This window comes from Eumetopias jubatus, unplaced genomic scaffold, assembly GCF_037043125.1.
Source record: "Eumetopias jubatus isolate StellerSeaLion01/CBP00866 unplaced genomic scaffold, mEumJub1_p1.0 scaffold_16, whole genome shotgun sequence".
In the NCBI taxonomy this organism is placed as follows: Eukaryota; Metazoa; Chordata; class Mammalia; order Carnivora; family Otariidae; genus Eumetopias; species Eumetopias jubatus.
This window is the reverse complement of record NW_028274822.1, coordinates 69349842-69369064: the sequence shown is the minus strand read 5'-3', so window position 1 is coordinate 69369064 and position 19223 is coordinate 69349842. Positions and strand designations below refer to the sequence as shown.

The 19223-nt window shown below is 47.9% G+C and overlaps 1 protein-coding gene across 8 annotated transcripts in view; it reads left to right on the top strand.

Annotated features, from left to right (window-relative positions):
• Positions 1 to 19223, top strand: part of DEPDC5 (DEP domain containing 5, GATOR1 subcomplex subunit) — a 121971-nt gene that overhangs the window by 101974 nt on the left and 774 nt on the right. For 7 of the 8 annotated variants that reach the window (XM_088019710.1, XM_088019711.1, XM_088019709.1 and 4 more), the window contains 7 exons: positions 64 to 196; positions 1882 to 1990; positions 3233 to 3457; positions 8650 to 8819; positions 13431 to 13602; positions 16196 to 16256; positions 18983 to 19065. In XM_088019710.1, coding sequence (XP_087875836.1) covers positions 64 to 196; positions 1882 to 1990; positions 3233 to 3457; positions 8650 to 8819; positions 13431 to 13602; positions 16196 to 16256; positions 18983 to 19065 — 953 coding nt within the window. Of the gene's footprint in view, positions 1 to 63; positions 197 to 1881; positions 1991 to 3232; positions 3458 to 4300; positions 4435 to 8649; positions 8820 to 13430; positions 13603 to 16195; positions 16257 to 18982; positions 19066 to 19223 lie in introns of those variants that run through there. The other variant, XR_015767028.1, reaches the window with a different exon arrangement.

Here is a 19223-nt window from a genome sequence, read left to right as displayed (position 1 = left end):
CTTTCTGCTTGTTGCCACCGTGCACACATAACCCTGCTCCGTGCCCGCCACGTTACAATTCAGGACAGGAGTCCAGCTGCTCTCGGAACAGAAGGGCCTCTCGCCATGCTGCTTCATCAGTGCGGAGGTGGTGCACTGGCTGGTGAACAACGTGGAGGGCGTCCAGACGCAGGCGATGGCTATCGACATCATGCAGGTGAGACAGCGCGGGCAGGGCCCGTGGGAACATCTGCTCGGGGCCCCCGTGAAACCAGAGCCCGTCTCTGAAGCAGCTGTCTTTCTAGTAAACGAGACCTGCCGGTTTTGGTGAGGCTCTGCTTTTAGTAAGTGTGAGGCCTGTCTGCAGTCGATGAACACGCAGGTCTTGATTTGAAAGACACTATACCTTCCTTGACTTAAACACCCGGCAGAATGTCGCATCAGAACTGAAGTGTTCTGGACGGAGTCCGCACTCTTGAACCTTGGAGGAGTCTGTAAGATTTCCAGGGATTGCCTTCCCTCTGACCTCTAGCCCCCATCTCCCTCTGGTCAACTCCCAAGCCTCTGCCTCAGGGACCTTCTGGCACCCGGTCCTTACTCTGTCAGAGCACTTGGCACAACAAAAAGAAGATTCTGCCTGTCTCATTCCACTGTCTCCCACCTTGACTGGGCTTCTTGAGGGCTGGGCTATCTTCCTTTTTTTTTTTTTTTTAAGATTTTATTTATTTGTCAGAGAGAGCACAAGCAGGGGGAACGGCAGGCAGAGGGAGAAGCAGGCTTCCTGCCGATCAGGGAGCCCGGTTTGGGACTCGGTCCCAGGACTCTGGGATCATGACCTGAGCCGAAGTCAGACGCTTAACTGACGGAGCCACCCAGGCGTCCCTGGGCTACCTCTTATCATCCCATTTCCATATCACCATGCTGTTTGGCACATGGTAGGCACCTAGAAAACACTTGCTAAATTTAATGACACTGTTCAGAACTGGAATTAAACTGGAGAGGAGAATAGGAAAGGTCAAGTTGGCTGATGTGTTTCACACCATCCTGTCCACACAGAAATCAGTACCATTTGCTGAATAGCAGGCTTGTCATTCCTGAAACGTAAAATCAGTAACTGATTTGAATAAGCATGCAATCATCAGTTCTCTCTTTGAGGTTCTCTTAGGGAGTTTTTAAAGGCCTTTGCCCTAAACTTACACTCCCATCTCCCTGAGAATCAGATTTCCTTGTTCACACAATGCAATGCTTCTACAACCGTTAAAATGAATGAGCTGGAGGGACATGTATCAACATGGACAAATGTCCGAAGCAGGGTGTTGAGTGAAAATCCAATATACAAAATGATAATTGTATTATGCCCTTTTTTTTCTTTTTCTTTTTCTTTTTCTTTCTTTCTTTCTTTTGTATTACGCCCTTTATTTAAAATTTAAAATCTCACAAAAATACCTCATTCTCTATCAATACATGTGTGTATAATAAAATTGTTAAAAACATGCATGAGAATAATGTTACACTAACCATTTATTTCTGGTGAGAGAGGAAGAGGAATGGGACACGGGAGAGTCCACAGAATATTTTGTTTTGTCTTTGAATTAAAAGATCTGAAGTCAGTATAGCAAAATATTAAGTTTGTTGAAGTTGCGTGGTGGTATACATGGATTGTCTTTATACTTCCCTGTATGTTTGAAATAATTGATGATACTCTAGTATGCATTTGCATTGTATAATATAATTTACATCAGGAGCAGCATTTATCAAAGAGCAATCATCATGGCTGATGGGGGGTGAAGAGTAGGGTCTCCTCAATGTTCAGGTCACTTCCTTGACTCCGGGGAACTGAGGGCTGCACCTCTAAGATGTCCCTCCACAGGAATTTCAGAGTTTCAATGTCTCTCCTTTTAGAAAATGCTGGAAGAACAGCTCATCACACACGCATCTGGTGAAGTCTGGCGGACCTTCATCTACGGCTTCTATTTCTACAAGATAGTCATGGACAAAGAACCTGACCGAGGTCAGAGATGAGGCGAATGTTGTTGCCCACAGGAGCAAGTGTTTTTCCTGGTGGCTTGCTTTTTCAAATGATGGTGCTTCTTGAGTTCCTTGTGTGACTTTGTATTCTAAGTAGACAGATCTGTCGACTTCCTGAGCATTTGTACTTAGTTTAAGCAGAACCGGAGTGACGAGTATTTCTTAAAGCTATGGTATGTTCTTGGTCAGAACAGTGTGGATGGAAGATAAACCTACAAGAGGCCAAGGGATCTGGTTCGAGGAAATTCCCATGGGCCATTTTTTGGTTACTAATTTTAATTATAGAGCCCCCGCCCCCATCCAGTGCAGGTGGTTCTAAGTATAGATAGGCTCTTATCTATAACTTACAGCACTTTTTACTTGCTAGACTCCCATTTCTTACCATAGAAAGACTCAAGTCCTAGCAAGTTTTCTAAGATACATTTTACCTTTTTTTTTTCTTTCAATGAGAAAACATAATTCCCAAGAGGGGACCCATTCCAGCAAGGTCAGAGCTGGCTCACACGGTGCTGGAGACACCCAGGATTCAGAGCCACGGCTCCAGTCCACCCAGAGCCCACAGGGACCTTGGCTGGAAGTGACTCCCATCCTGCAGACAAACGGCTTCTCAGCCTCTGGGTTTCGGGAATCATACATGAGATGAAGCAGCGAGTGCCCCCTCACTATGCTCTTTTATCCAAGAACGTGTCGGAAGTGGAGCTGTGCGGGTTTTTTCCTGGTAGCGACTAGTGTGTCCGTTGCCGCCTCTCCCCTTGAATTCTCACTTGGACTAATAGTTATTTACCGTCAAGGAGAAAAAAACCAAAAAACCTGGTTACTGTTACCTGCTCTGAAATTAGAGGTATGAAACTGAAAAAAAAAGATTTTTTAATAAGTTCACGCAACATAAAACGAACCATTCAGACGTGAACACTTAACTGGCATTCCGTACGTTCCTGGTGTTGTGCAAACACCACCACCTCTGTCTAGGGTCCAGATCATTTTCATCACCCTGGTAGGAACCCCTGTGCCCATTAACAGTCACTGCCAAACTCCTCCCTCCTGCCCCTGACCACCACCGATCTGCCTTCTGTCTCTAAGGATTGGCCTATTCTGGATATTTCATTTAAGTGGCCTGTTGTGTATGGCTTCTTTCACTTGGCATCGTATTTTCAAGGTTCAGCCTTGCATCAGCAAGAAAATAAGCATTTGTGTTGACACTTTCTGTCCCCTTTGCTTTTCCTAGTGGCCATGCAGCAGCCCACCACCTGGCACACGACGGCCGTGGAGGACTTTGCCAGCTTCCAGCGCAAGTGGTTTGAGGTGGCCTTTGTGGCTGAAGAGCTCTTGCACTCCGAGATTCCTGCTTTCCTCTTGCCCTGGCTGCCCAGCCGGCCAGCCTCCTATGCAAGCAGGCACAGCTCCTTCAGCCGCAGCTTTGGAGGGCGGAGCCAGGCAGCTGCGCTTTTAGGTAGATGCTTGGCCCAGTTGGGGCCTGGGGATGCGCTGGTGGGTGGCTGAGGGAGAGGGTCAGTCAGCCAAGGGGACAGCACCACGTGGACCAGGATTAGAGTCACTGGGCCTTTTATACTGGTACTCTGTCCGCACGGTGGGCTCCTGTTAGAGCTCCCACTGACTGAGTGGGTCAAGCTCATTATTGTCCCAACCAATAAACAAGTGTCCAAGAGCTCTCAAATCAGGGCACAGTGCTAAACCTGCCAAATAGGAGAGAATAGACAATGGGGCCACTTTTCCCAAGAAGCACCCATACTACAGGGGTTGTGAACTGGTGCTCACTGCTGGTTTAGTACCTGCCAGAAGCCTTCCTGGGACCTTAGTGTCCTAGGATGTCAGAAGAGGAAGGAATCTCAGAGGTTGTCCATTCCAAACACTGAGGCTGAGCATGAATCTTCTCTCTGCCCTTCCTCCCCAAATGTGCTCACCACATTAAGGGATGTAAACTAGGAGTCTTCCCTCCTTTCCTCGGTTCCTGCAGCTCCAAGATAGGGGTACCCACCCACTTATTAAATGATGGTGACCTCTGGTAAGAAATTGGACCTCTGCTCTCAAGGACTGGACTGATGGGTTGGGCTGTAAATGTCTTTAGGCAATGCATGCTCTAGGTAAAGTGTCATGAGATTCAACTCAATGGCAGGTTGGAGAGATCCTAAAAACCCTCTAGAAGGAAGGAAGGAAATGTAACATAGACCAAAGTCCAAAGAAATTCCACCTTCTACTTAGTTTGCCTGGAAATGCCCAGCTCATTGGAATTCTTACGTAGCTGGTAGAATGGAAATGTTAATAGTCATCACAGTTTCCAGATCCTCAGATTCACTTGGATCCAGATGTGGCTTTGAACCTCACCCCAGCATGCCCAGCACTGTGTGTGAGAACTGAGGGGGGCATGGAGAAGACAAAACTGAAGAGAGTGGCTCCTCTTTCCCCCAGGTAGTCACGACTTACCCTCTTCCTTGTATTGCATTTCTAACTCTGTCCCTCCTTGAAGTCTTTTGGAAACAAAGAGGCCACCTACTCCGTACCTGCTAGTTACCAGTAGCACACACACACCCCACCACCACCACCCAGTGTGACAAAATATCTCCTGACGTTGCCCAATGTCCCCACTTACTCCTGGGTTAGAGTTACTGCTTCTGGAAAACACCTAGGAACTGTCCCCTTTGTGTCATCATCCTGGTTCTGGAGGCTATCTTGACAGTTTCTGCGTGAACATCCTCATTTCCAAAGTCTCCTCCTTCAGCAGGCTGGCAGAACCCTCTCTTGTCCGCAAGAGTCCTAAGCTCGAGGTGAGATTCAAATCGTTTGAGTTTAGCTCTGGTTCTTAGACACATCAGAAAAATTGCACTTAAAGAGGAGCAGCATATGGAAAAATAAGTCATCTGTTCAAAACAGAGGGAGAGTAAGGGAGAAGAGAGGATTTATGTCTTTAGCAGGTAGTTTATTAAGCAGATGTCTTTCCCCTGGGGTTTGCACATGGTGTTAGGGTGTCGGCATTGATTCTGAAACCGGACAGAATCTCACATGTCTGCATATTTTCTTGAAGCTATCCTTTTATTAGCTTTCCAGTGGCTCCCATGATTGTAGTAGAATTTCACTCATCCGCTTCTTTTCCCATCACCCCTCGCACAGGAAGTGGGTTTCTTATCCTTTTAAACCCGGCACAGCATTATCACTGCTCATTCTGTCCAGCAGCATCCCTCAGACCTCTGTATTAGGATATGAGCTACTTCTTCCCAGCCTTTTTTTTTTTTTCAGGTTAGAATGTAGACTTTTGCTGTGTCATTTACTGAAGTGAGAAAGAGGAGTTAGTTGTCTTTGAATTGGACTGTCCCCGGTGTTGGGTTTTTTTTTTTTTTTTTTTGCCTCAGACATGATTTATAGGGGAAAGAAGGCCTGTGTATCATTTATGACCTGCTCCCCTTTCTGTTTGTTTCAACGTGTTCCTTTTTAAACATTTCAGATTCTCAATTGGACATCTGTTTTTCTCAGCAGAAAGCTGTTTTAATATTCCTGATGGGTGCCACACCATCCTGTCTGCCCTGGCCTGTGGTGACTCCTACTTCTTCACTCATGTCATCCTGTGTCACTGAGCTGTGAAGCTGCAGGGGCATCTGAGATCCAGGGAGAAGCAGCACCGCATCCCTTAAGCCCACTCACACACCTTTGACTTCTTAGCCTTTTTTTTTTTTATCTAATTTATTTCTATTTTATTTTATTTTAAAGATTTTATTTATTTGACAGAGAGAGACACAGCGAGAGAGGGAACGCAAGCAGGGGGAGTGGGAGAGGGAGAAGCAGGCTTCCCGTGGAGCAGGGAGCCCGATGCGGGGCTCGGTCCCAGGACCCCGGGATCATGACCTGAGCTGAAGACAGGCGCTTAACGACTGAGCCACCCAGGTGCCCCTCAGCCTTTTTTTTTTTTTTTAAGATTTTATTTATTTGACAGAGAGTATAAGCAGGCGGAGTGGCAGGCAGAGGGAGAGGGAGAAGCAGGCTCATTTTCTTGATCACCCCACTGGATCTCAGATCAGAAGAGGCTGCCAAGCCCCTCGGTCCAGACCCTGACACGTGAGCAGTTTCCATCCCCACTCCTCATAAGTGGGGAGCCAGCTGCTTTTTGAAAGTTCCCCCCAACAGGGCACTCACTCCTGCGACTACTCTGCCCGTTGCTCGGCAGCTCTGGTTGTGTGTTGATCTCTGGGGCCCTACCTGAGACTGCAGTCTCTTCTCCTCCAGTGGCACTGATCCCCTCCCCAGGTCATTGTTAGCACCCTCACTGTGACCCGGGTGAAGGACCCTCAGCCGGCTCCTCCTCTGGGTTTGCCCCTATTTACTGGGATTCACTTTATCTCCCTGTCCCAGCATGAGTAAGTCTGTTCTTATGTGGCTAAGGAGTGATTCAGAGAACTCGCCACCAAAAGCTGCAGCTCAGCTGGGGCTCACATCTTTGTCAACATCGGTAGCCTGCTGGCCGTGTCCATTCTGTTAAATCTCACCCCGAAAGTAGTAAAAGCCAGTGGTCTCTTGAGCCTGTAAGCACTTGGCTGAACAGGACACTTCCTTGGGCTTCCTCAGACAGGCCTGTTCTGAACTGAATATGCCAGATGGGAGAGAAGAGATGGGCGAGGTCACTGCTGGTGTTTATTGAGTGCCCTTTGTTTTGTGACCCGGGCTTTCCCTGCCACCCTGGGGAGGAATACACTGTCCAAGACCAGAAAGCAAAGCTTTCTTCCTTTGACTGGGGCTATTAAGTAAAAGGCTACTGTGGTTGGGCCATGAATCAGGAACACAAGGCAGGGACAGAAACTAGTTCTCATGAGACTTTTAGCATCGGAGCCACCATATTCTTTAGCCTGAAGTGTCCCAGGCAGCTGAGCCGTGTCCATGAGAGTCATGGACAGGCCTCGGATGGAGCATTGGTGAGCTTGTAGCTTAAATGGGGGAGGAAGGAATAACAGGAGAGTTGCAAGTGGGGTGGCTAAAGGAGAAGGCAAGAGGGGTGAGTCTGCAACCTCCTGGCAGCCATGTTTTCCTTGATCCTCACCCCTCCTGGAAGCAGCTGGGTGGGCACCATCTCAGCTTGCAAATGAGGAACTAAACCAGGAGAGCTGAAGCAGTGCCCTCAGGGGCACCTGGCTAAATGGCAGAACGTAGATCTTCCAACTCCAGAGGAAGAACGTTTCCCATTTTGCACACTCTGGTTTTGAGAGCGTGATGAACTATATATCCAGCAGCTGAATATCAGTCCGCCCGGGGCCATCGGCGTCCTAGCTGTGGCTCCACTACCTCTCCCAACAGAGGTTCATTAAAATCGCTGACTCAAGGGCCGTTTTATCCTTGTCAGTGATAAAAGCCACTCAGGGCTTCTACCTGCAAAACCCAGAACTAAGCTGATGGCTTCAGATAAAGAGGATACCTTTGGATTCATGGGGGCCGGGAGATGAGGAGCTGATAATAGTTTGTAGAAACCCTACGTCTGGCACTGCCCAGTCAGGCAGAGCAGAGCCCTGATCTTTCCGTTACTTCTGAGCCTCTTTCAGGCCTTTAGTCTGGTCGGGAACTGTCAACGGCCCTTGACCCATCCTTAAAACATCCCTATCTTGGGTTGAATAGGATTTCTGAGCAGGAGTTCCAGATAGGATGAACTAGTTTGATACCAACCTGGAATCTGAGCAACACACAGTTGATGGAACAGGGTGTTGAGCTTCATTGTGAGGTTTCATTTCTTGAGAAAAGATTCTAGAACTATTGTTTTCCTGGGTTGAAACCAGAAAAGCAAGACTTCCTCCTCACTGTGGTCTGGGCTGTCTGTCCAATGGTGTCCCTTTGTGGGTCACTGGAGGGGGAAGATCTGGGGTTCAGCCTGGCTGAGGTTCCGACTCTGATCTTGGTCAAGGCATTTCTCCTCCATGGGCAGCTGTTTCCTCATCTGTAAATGAAGGAGTTGGTTCCAATTAGGGCGAGGCAAACTATGGCTTAACCAGCCAAATCTGGACGGTATACCATCTGTTTGTTTCTTTTATAATAAACTTTGTTTTTAGAGCACTTTTAGGTTCATAGCAAAATTGAGTAGAAGGTACACAGGGTTTTCATATACTCCCTGCCTGAGCACCTGCACAACCTCCCCCACTATCCACTCCCTGCCCCTGAGTGGGGCATTTGTTACCATCAGTGAACCTACATTATTAACAAGGCATCATCCCGGGTCCCTGGTTTACATCCGAGTTCACTCTTGGTGTTGTACATTTTGGGTTCTGACACATGGGTAATGGCGTGTATCCGCCATGATAGTATCACACAGAATAGTTTTACGCCCTAAAAATCCTTCTGGCTTTGTAAGTAAAGTTTTACTAGAACACCGCCCGGCCTATTCATTTACAGACCTCCGGCTGCTAGCGAGCGCACTGTGATGGCAGGGTTGAGTGGCTGAAACAGAGACCACATAGCCTGTAAAACCCAACATATTACTGGGCCCTTTCTAGGAAAAGTTGGCTGACCTCTGGACTAGGTGATTTTCAGGAAGTTTCTGTGATTTTCTAATAGGTGACTGCAGTTTTATATCTGGATGCCTGGTTGTTTGTTCTTGCACCTCATCCCACTCCTTCTCCCTCTCTTTCCTGGGGCCCTTCCAATGTGCTGATGCAGCGGCCACTGTCCCAGAGCAGAGGACCGTGACCCTGGATGTGGACGTGAACAACCGCACAGACCGGCTGGAGTGGTGCAGCTGTTACTATCATGGCAACTTCTCCCTGAATGCGGCCTTTGAGATCAAGCTCCACTGGATGGCCGTGACCGCCGCGGTCCTCTTCGAGATGGTGAGAGCCTCCTCCCTTGTGTCGTGGTCGGAGCCTTGGCTCACCTTGCCAAGGGGCACAGCGGGTGCTTGGTAGAGATTCATGTCCCTTTTTTTCCCCTTTAGTTCAGCCTCCCATTACCTTTCACCTGGACTCTTTGGAATAGCCTTGTAAAAAAATTTAAACAGTAAAACATTCAAACAGTCGACAAGGAGCTGGATTAGGGTTTCTCAGCCTTGGCACTCTTGACATCTAGGGACAGATAATTCTCCATTGTGGGGGGCTGTCCTGTACATTGTAGGATGTTGGCAACATCTGTGACCTCTACCCTAAATGCCAGGAGCACACCTGCCTTGTGACAACCAAAAATGTCCCCAGGGAGGAGGAGTATTGCCCCCAATTGAGAATCCCTGGTCCAGAGTAAAAGTAAGTCCCTCTCCCACCCTTACCCTGTTCCTGGGGACTTCCATCTAAAAGCAACCACCCGGATGTGGGTGGGGGTTGGGCTAACTGGGTGATGGGTATTAAGGAGGGCACTTGTGTTGAGCACTGGGTGTTATGTAAGTGGTGAATCACTAAATTCTCCTTTGGAAACCAATATTACACTATATGTTAACTAACTAGAATTTAAATAAAAATTTGAAGAAAAAAATACAGGCGGCCCCCTGGGGCACCTGGCTGGCTCAGTCAGTAGAGCACATGCAACTCTTAATCTCAGGGTTGTGGATTTGAGCCCCATGTTGGGTATAGAGGTTACTTAAAAATAAAATCTTGGGGCGCCTGGGTGGCTCAGTCGTTAAGCGTCTGCCTTCAGCTCAGGTCATGATCCCGGAGTCCTGGGATCGAGCCCCGCATCGGGCTCCCTGCCTGGCGGGAGGCCTGCTTCTCCCTCTCCCAATCCCCCTGCTGTGTACCCCCTCTCGCTGTGTCTCTCTTTGACAAATAAATAAAATCTTAAAAAATAAATAAATAAAATAAAATCTTAAAAAACATTTTTTAATCATTAAATAAAAGCAGCCACCCTACCACTTTGTTGAATGTACTTCCAGAGATAGTATGTGCACATACAAAGCTTTGTTACCTTTTTTCTTTTTAACAGATATGGTAGCTTGGAATACTGACATTGACACTTGTACAATGGGGGGGTTAGGGATGCCGACTCTCTGTGCAGTGAGAAATCCAAGTAAAGCTTTTGACTTCCCAAAAACTTAACTACGAATAGCCTATTGTTAACCTGAAGCCTTAAAGATTACATAAACAGTCGATTAACACGTATTTTGTATGCTTTTTATTATATACTGTATTCTTACAATAAAGTAAGCTAGAAAGAAGAAAATGTCACTAAGGAAATAATAAGGAAGAGACAATGCATTTACAGTACTCTGTTTATTAAAAAAAAAAACAAAAAAAACAACCCACATGTAAGTGGACTTGTGCATTTCAAACCTGTGTTGTTCAAGGGTCAACTGTATTTGCAATGTGTTTTGTCCTATTACTTATATATCCTCAGTATCAGTATATAAATAAGTCTGCCTCATTGTCGTGTTTTTGTTTTTGTTTTGCTTCGTTGTTTTTAAGGGCTACAGAATATTCTGCTATTTGTTTGTATCCTTGTTTACTTAACTAATCCCCCATCCGTGAACATCACTGCCTTTAACTCTAGCTCTCAACAGGGGTGGGAGGAGTGTGTGATTTTGCCCCCGTAGGCAGGGGGGCATTTGATAATATCTGGAAACATTTTTACTTGGCACAAATGGTGGAAGAGTGCCACTGGCATCTAGCGGGGTGGATACCAGGGATGCTCTGCATCATCCTAGAACGCATCGCATAGGACAGCCTCTACGACAAAGAATTAACCAGCCCAGATGTCACGAGTGCCAAAGCTGAGGAGCCGTCTTTCAATTGGTCTTCTACCTGTCTGTCGTCCTCCTAGTCCGCCGGGCCGGTCTGTCTAATCAGGTCACTTGGTGCTCGCACTGAGAAGCCAGCCCGGCCACCCCCATCCCTGGTCCAGTGTCTGTAGAACAAGCCCTCCTTAGCCAGGCTGTCAAGATCTTCCAGGTGCCTTCTTGAACCATCTTTGCAGTCTGCCACTCCTTTGATACACTCTCCCCTTTGACCTAGAAGAATGTTTTTCTGTGGCTTTAACAGAGTCCTGCTCTCCTCCCACACTGGTGCAAGCATCCCATCGCCTTGCTGAGAGCAGCCAGAAGGTTCAGAAAGACTTTACAGAAAGCTAGGAGATGACCAAAAAGAGTGAGCACAGCATCTGCTGGCAGTGTATCGTTTTTCTATCCAGGGCTCAGAGGCCTAATTTTGTCCCACAAGGCATGATATCCCGGGGAAGAGATTTGTCTGCGTTTCCGTCTGCCCAGCCCCAGTCTGCCTCTGCATGGCATTAGCACCCCTGTGGACCCCTACCCTGGAACACTGGAGCGTTCTCAAGGTCCAGATCAAAATGATGCCCAGCAGGACACCTGGGTGGCTCATTGGGTTATGCGTCTGACTCTTGATCTTGACTCAGATCTCGATCTCACAGTTGTTGAGTTCAAGCCCTGCATTGTGGTCCACGCTGGGCATGGAGCCTACTTAAAAAAAAAAAAGACAAGACACCCAGCCGCCTCTCCAGCTCAGCTTACAGAGGACACTGGCTCTGCCCCAGCCAGTCAACACTGGGATAACCACTCCCTCCAGCCAGAACTAACCCTCTGACCCAGTAGACTAAGCCTTCTACTTGGAAGCCCTACCTACCAGATAATCCTATCTCAAACAACACAACCATAACATTCATAGATGCACACATATAGTCACAGTTTGGCAGGAAAAAGAGTATTTATCTCCCTGGGGGGAATATAGCAACTGTCTTTTCAAAGTACACTTTTCACACCAATTCATGTAAAACCCATGAAAGCTGCTAATCCCTTTATCATTACAGTTTTGACCCTTGAACAACACGGGTTTGAACTGCATGGGTCCGCTTATACATGGATTTTTAAAATATATATAAATACAGTACTGTAAATGTATTTTTTCTTCCTTATGATTTTCTTAATAACGTTTTCTTTTCTCTAGCTTACTTTATTGTAAACCTACAGTACATAATACTCATAACATACAAATATGTGTTAATTAGCTGTGTATCTTCTTGGTGAGGCTTCTGGTCAACAGTAAGCTATTAGTAGTTAAGTTTTGGGGGAGTCAAAAGTATACTCAGATTTTTGACTGCATAGGGTGTTGGTGCCCCTAACTCCTGTGTTCAAGGGTCAACGGTATTTTGTTAAGTTTTTAGAAATCTCTAGTGTAGATTAATTATTATTTTAAGGTAGTGTCCAAATTTGTTATAAATCACATTTGATTATGTAATTTTATATTATGTAATATTTATTATATTAAAATATGACATTTTAAAATTTACATAAAATAAAAAGAGCCTTAGAAATTATTTTGGGCAGGGCCACATGGCTGGCTCAGTCGGTAGAGCACGCGACTCTAGATCTCGAGGTTGTGCGTTTGGGCCCTGTGTTGGGTATAGAGATTACTTAAAAATAAAATCTTTAAGAAAAAAGAAAGAAAGAAAAATTATTTTGGTCAAACAGAGATCTTGGTTTTTATTGTTGATGTATTGTTGTTATGAGTGTTTCTGGGAAAAAAAAGCTAAGAGCGGTCCCCCTCAATTTTTAACGTAATCATATTGGTTTAAGTCATGTTGTGGCTCAAACTAATATATGTATATATATAAATATATATTTTAAGATTTTATTTATTTGAGAGAGAGAGAGGGAGCACGAGCAGGGGAGGGGCAGAGGGAGAATCATACTCTCCGCCGAGCAGGAAGCCCGACTTGGGACTTAATCCCAGGACCCTGGGACATGACCTGAGCCAAAGGCAGATGCTTAACCGACTGAGCCACCCAGGCGTCCCTTGAAATAACATTTGACACAAATCTCATCTGTATGCCAGAGCCACATGCATCAGTTTTGTTTTTTTAATATACGTAGTTTTCTGGTTCAAAAAGTATCTTAAGACGTAGAAAATCGCCACTGTTCCCTAAGGAAATGGTACTGGTGGGGAGGTTTGTTTTGCTGCCCTGGTTAACTTTCGTTCGGGGTCTTCAGACAGACAGCTTTTGGGAGTTTGCTGGGGAGAGGCTCTCATTCTGCCAGGTCAGGGCTTATCGCTTTTGGCCAGAGGCCCCCACTGTCATCTTGCACCCTGCATCACGTCCCTTCCAGCCAGCCTGAGTAGATTGTTTTCCTATTTGATACTTTGGGCTTCGTAAATTTTTGATGAAAGACAAATTTAGAAGGACTTAACTTATATCCTGTACCTTCCACCAACATCCTATAGAATGAGAAGGCTCTTTAGGAGGCACGAAATAGCTCTCTCCAGTCGCTTCCTTCCAGCAGAAACCATGGAGTTGCAGCAGCTCGGGCCGGGAGGAGGAGCTGTGTGCTGAACTCACGGTTCTTCACGGGTTTGTCGGCCCAGAACCCGTTTGGAGCCAGTGAACACGAATAAGTGAACACACCAATCAATACGTAAGCCGCCACGGTGGCCGCTTCGCTCCTGGGGAAGTACTTTCTCTTGTCTGAGTTCACTCGGAGGTGACACTGTTTCTGTGCTTTCCACCAGGTCCAAGGTTGGCATCGCAAAGCCACTTCCTGCGGCTTTTTGTTGGTCCCCGTTCTGGAGGGTCCCTTTGCGCTGCCCAGTTACCTGTATGGCGATCCGCTCCGAGCCCAGCTCTTCATCCCACTCAACACCAGCTGTCTGCTCAAGGAGGGCAGTGAGCACCTGTTTGATAGTAAGAGACACTCCCCTCTGGACGTTCTGTCTCCAGGAGTAAGACCCCTCCCCCAGGGCCACCTCTCTGGGCATCAAATCCAGGCAGCTAGTGCACAGAGGGAGCCTTTGGACAAGGGGGCCAAAAAGATCTGGGTTTCATGCTGGTTCTTCACTTAGTGGCCAGGTAACCCTGGACAAGTCACTTACCGTCCTAAATTCCTTATTCCTCAAATGAGAGCACATAAAGTTTAATGCTGCCTTGCCAACTTGGGAAGACCCTCGGGAGGCCTGGAGCAGATGGTGGGTGGGAGAGGGTGTGATACACTGTAAATCACGAGCGGCACTGGTATTCTCCCCGCACTCTCCTTTCCGTGCTCCAGCCTAACTGGCTTTGGGGTTGGGAATTTGAACCTTATGGGAGGCTTGAATCTGCTGTTTCATGCCAACAGGCTAAAAAAAGGGAGGCATTGACTACAACCAGGTTACAGCGTCCTATTGTGCAAAGCTGTAGCGTGTAAGCACCTGGAACGCGCGTGTGGCTCGAGTCCTGCATCTCAAGGAAGACAGAGCAGGAGGGGGCTCAGAGGAAGACAGCAGGACCCTGATCACAGCCCTTTCCCTGGTACAGGGTTGTCTGTCTGGGGAGCAGACAGTGGGCAGGGCTGCCCTGCTGCTCCACCCTGGCCCAGCAGATCTCTGAGGGCAGGTGTAGGACAGATTGAAAGACAAGTCTTCACACAGCACAAAACTTTCTACCACCAATTAATTGCTCATTTCGATGAACATATAAATAGCTCCTACAGAGCTGTCGGTGAGCTCACAAATGACCTTTTCAAATGACCTTTTTACAACCGAAAATTTAGAATTGCTGCCGATACGTCAGCAGCCCTTTCGTTTCTCAGATGTAGAAATTATAAATGTGAAAGGAAGAACTTTTGGTGTGAGGGAGATGGTTTCTTCCCGTGCCCATGTAAGTCTGTGTCATGGTGGGTAGAAGAGAAGCAGCCCAGGGGGTGAGAGGTCTCGCTAGGTCAGAGAGGCCACACTAAGCCTTCCCGCACTTCTCCTGTGACAGGCTGCCCCGGTGGTACAAACAGCTTGTGCTCCAGAGGCCCATCTGTATATTCTTTGTTTATGTCTCAGAAGACATTTTTATATAGACACAGTGTTTTCTGTGATGGTTGGGGTTCGAGGCAGGCCCCACAGAGCCACCAGAGGCCATAGATCCCATGCCCCATAGAGCTGACAAAGTGCTCTTCACACACACACACACACACACACACACACACACACACACACACACACCCACACACCCCTTCTCGTTCTTCTCATTTAACCTCACGGTGGCTGACAGAAGACCACTGCAGTTCTGCAGTGCCACATGATTATATTTGTATCTGATGATTTCCGGCCAGGCAACCGCCTCACACTGCTGTTTTTAATATGCTCGGGAGACACTTCCCCCACAGCAGCCAGACTCTTCTGGGGGTTTTCCACCTTCACTGTCACTGCACAGGATTGCTGGCAGGGCTGGCATTGGAGGACATTTTTATATGAGCTGCTGGTTTTCCCTGCCTGGTGTAACCCGGGCTTCAAGACCAGCAGCCTCTGTTGGTTGCCATGGTTACAGCTGAAGAAAGGAGTCCTAGTTTAAAGGAATAAGGGCTTGACTCTAAAAATCAATTTTCTTGGTCCTGTGCTGCTTCTCTTCCTGTTACCTCCCCTTCCGATGACAGTGGATTCAAAAGCTTAAAAATCTGACAAGGGATCTGCTGTGTGTGTTTTTACCTACTAAAGCCAAAGTCTTTTTTCTTGTTGGCTCTTTGGTTGCCGAGAGCCCTCAAACGTGTTCTAGATAGAAAATGCCAAGTGTAGAGAGAGTAGAGAGCCCCTGTTCTTCAGGATGTCTTGTGCACTTGCTCCTCCAGCCCTCAGCATCTCAGTCCCCAAGAGCAGCGCTGGCCGGTTGCCTGTTGCCGAGCGACAGCCTGCCTCAGCCCTCCACCTCCTTGTCAGCTGTGGGTCCTCACACCAGCGCCGCAGAAGGAGCGAGGCTGGAGCCATGATGTGGGCGATGGGAGGCACTCGTCTGCTCCCCTGCCCTCCCCAGCCCGTCACTTTTCCAAAAATAGTGTTTATATTTATTTGCTTCAATTTCCCCACCCCTAAGATGGAGCTTGTACTGTTTTCTTTCCTTGTAGGGAAATGGAGGATGGGTAATAAATTTTTTCTTCTTTTCTCCTTAGAAGCAGATAACATGCATTTAAAGCTTATCTTTTTGTTTGTATTTTAATATCATGTTCCTTTCCACTTTTGGCATAGGAAGTCATTAGAATGAGTCTTACCTCGAGTTCTGGTAGCTCACACTGGTTGCTGAGGGCTCCAAATCAGTGCCTTTCTAGACTCTGATAGAGCTTCAGGGAAGGGGTGGTGAGAACGCACCTTTGTTCCTTGGGACGGCGGCTGGTCTCTCAAAAGCAGGTAGTGTGGAAAGCCGCACTTAAGCTCAAGGGGAAGAATGGCCCAGAAAAGTGAAGGGTACAGAAGGCCAGACCCAGGGAGATTTACAAACCTTGGGATCACACCCTGGCATTTATTTTTTCTCTTTTCAGGCTTCGAACCGGAAACATACTGGGATCGAATGCACCTTTTCCAGGAAGCCATTGCACACAGGTTTGTCCCTTAGCAAGAGGGCATCATGGGAGGGTATCGGTGACTGTCGTGAGCATCAGTCACCAAACCAAACCCAGTTTATTTCATTTCTGGGGAAGCGGATCTAGTTCGCCAAAGAGTGACTCGCTGCCGGTACCCCGCAGGACCCTTCGCCTTGGTTTCAGAGATAGGCATTAGCCCTCCAGTCCCTGTAGCTGTTGTTTCCAGACCACATTACCTTCTTCCAGTTGAGGGGAAAGCACAGAGCTTCCTCCTTAATCTCCAACTAGACCTTTAGCCAAGCTGTCCAGGAGATGACATGAGATGAAAAACTAAACGCTTCAAGAGCCCCTTGACACATGCTGAGAAGATAATGGGGGTTAAAAAGCAATCGATAAGTCCGTAGGTACTTACAGGCACTAGAATATATGCCAGGGAGGGTCTCCCCTGGGCTTAGCTGCCTACCCCTCAGGCCAGTCCAGCTTTGTCTCTAGAACACACCACGCAGTGTTCATTTGCTGCTTCGTGTTAATAATGGCAGAAGCAAGTCCTTCGTTCCCACTTCCATAATCCTCTCGTGGCACTGTCTGCAGTGTCCTGCCATCTCCTCATTCAAGTGTATTCAGCTGTTACCACCCCACATCGCATCCCGCTCCTGCCTCCGGCCCACCACAGTCTGGCTTCTTCCTTCCAGTAGGAGGGGGTGCCAACTGGGGGCAGAAGGTGGGGAGTGCAGTGGGTTGGTGGCAAAGGGCGCCGATCTGGGAAGCAGACAGGCCTGGCTTACCTCTGCTTCCACCAGCATGCGGCTGAGGAACCATGAGCAAGTTCTGGAACTGCTTCACCTTTGTTTTCTCACCACTCACTGGGTTGTTGGGAGGGTTCTCTGGAGTTCCTGGCACCCAGGAAGCCCTGGGTAGGCAGGGGGTATCATTAGGAAGACCCCAGCCAACTAATGAGTTATAAGCAGGTCTGACGCTTCCCTTGGATATCATTGGGTGGTGATTGGGTTTTGCTGGCTAGATGTTACACGGGATGTGGCCTTTCGATTTCTTCATGTCTTCTGTCCCATCCCCATGAATCACTGCGTGGACTCTGCTGCATGTCCCTGCACCTAAACCTGCGCTCTCTTCCCCACCTAGACCCACCAAACTCACCTATATCTCCCCCCACACACATTCTCCTCTAACCCCCCACCCCCTTGTCCACCTGTTAGCCTTGCTCCACCACAGATTCCCAGGTCCCTCCTTCCCTTTTTCCCAACACACTCTGTCCATCTTTTACCCTAATCTAGGGGCCCCTGGAGGGCAAGGGTATGCATTTTTCTCATTTTTGTTTCCCTTGACAGCACCCAGCAAAGTGCCTTGCCCAGAGTAGCTTTTGCACAGAATGGAACTCCAGGTGGAATGTGGCTCTGAAATGAAACATTAGCCCACCCATAAGGTTCATCTCTGAAAGAGAAACTAGTCCAATAAATAAAATCTTTTAAAAAAAGAAGAAGAAGAAACTGGTCCAGCCTCCCTGGGTCCCCCTGCTGTGGCTCCCCAGCTCCTCCTTCACATTTACCTGGTGGGATGGGTGCCCCCCACCCCCACCCTCGCTGTAGTCCTGGCTCGAGTGCTCCCCAAGTAGACAGTGAGGGGGGCCAAGCACCGTGGGGTTCAATTGCCATTTTAAAATTAAAGGTCTTCCCTGATGACCTAAGGAAGAAATGAGGCAAGAATCTGGTCAGGCTGATCCATGCTGAGTAAATAAACAGCCTTGGTTGAAAAGTAAAGGGGAAGGAAGGCAAAATCCAGAGCCATTCCTACACATGGTAGAATCAGCCTATAGATGATGGGGCTTGCTGTGCACGTTAACTGATCCATGTAACTTGCCTTGACTTCATGTGTTCTCTGATAAATAATTATTGAAAGCCAGTGTGAAGCTGGCGGCTTATACAGAGGACGCAACACAAGGAGACAGGTGTTTTACCTCCTTTAGTTCTGCCGACATCACTGCCTTCATTACATAAACCTTTCAGACTCGGGGCGGGAGCCACATCTGTTAACACGTCCTTTTCAGCACTTAGCAGGTAGAGCTGTAATAAATGTATATGATGGAAATAGAAAAACCCAGAATAGAACAAACCATAGATGAGAAGCAGAATCGAGTAAGTCATAGATGAAAAGTGGCTCCTCCTGCCCATTTCCGGAATGGAACAACGAAGCCGAGAGCCCCTGACTCAGTTCCTCATTTTTAAGAAGAGGATTTCAATTAAGATAATTCATTCCATTTCAATTCGGAGCCTTTTTTGAGAACCTACTATGTGCCTAGCTGGGAGAACCTAAGGGAAAGAGGTGTGGCTAAGGTGAATTAAGATAAGCACCTTCCCCTTCTCGTTATATGGATGGGCATCCAGCACTGTGTCAGACCCGATGTGGATTCCAGGGAGAGGCAGAGAAGAGGTGCGGGAAGGGGCAGGACGACAGTCCCCGGAGGGATGGTCTGACTGGACAGCTGGGGGGCATGCAGTGGGAGGGATGGAGGGCAGCTGGTGAGAGGGTTCTCAGCCACCTGGAGATGACTGGAGGCCTGGCAGGAGGAGGTCTGGTGAGGGCGAAAACGAGCCCCCTGAATGTTCCGTCTTGAAAGAGATCTTCCCAGGTCCCTGTAGCTTGGGCTGTCAGAAAGTCGTCTTGGCCTCATTTGCTCCCCCTGTCCCTTTAGCTACGGAGGCCCTAATCTGTGTGTCTTCTTGTCCTTAGGTTTGGGTTTGTGCAAGATAAATATTCCGCCTCTGCTTTTAACTTCCCTGCCGAGAACAAGCCTCAGTACATCCACGTTACAGGTGAGACACTCCAGGCGAAACGTGGGGCAGGTGGGTCCCAGCAGCGGGAGCCTGTGCACGGGGGCTCCTCCCCTTCACTGAGCGTGTGTCTGCCAAGCCCCTGCAGCCGCCTGGGGAGGGGGCGCCCTCCTGGTGGTGGTGACACAGGGCCTCCCCTT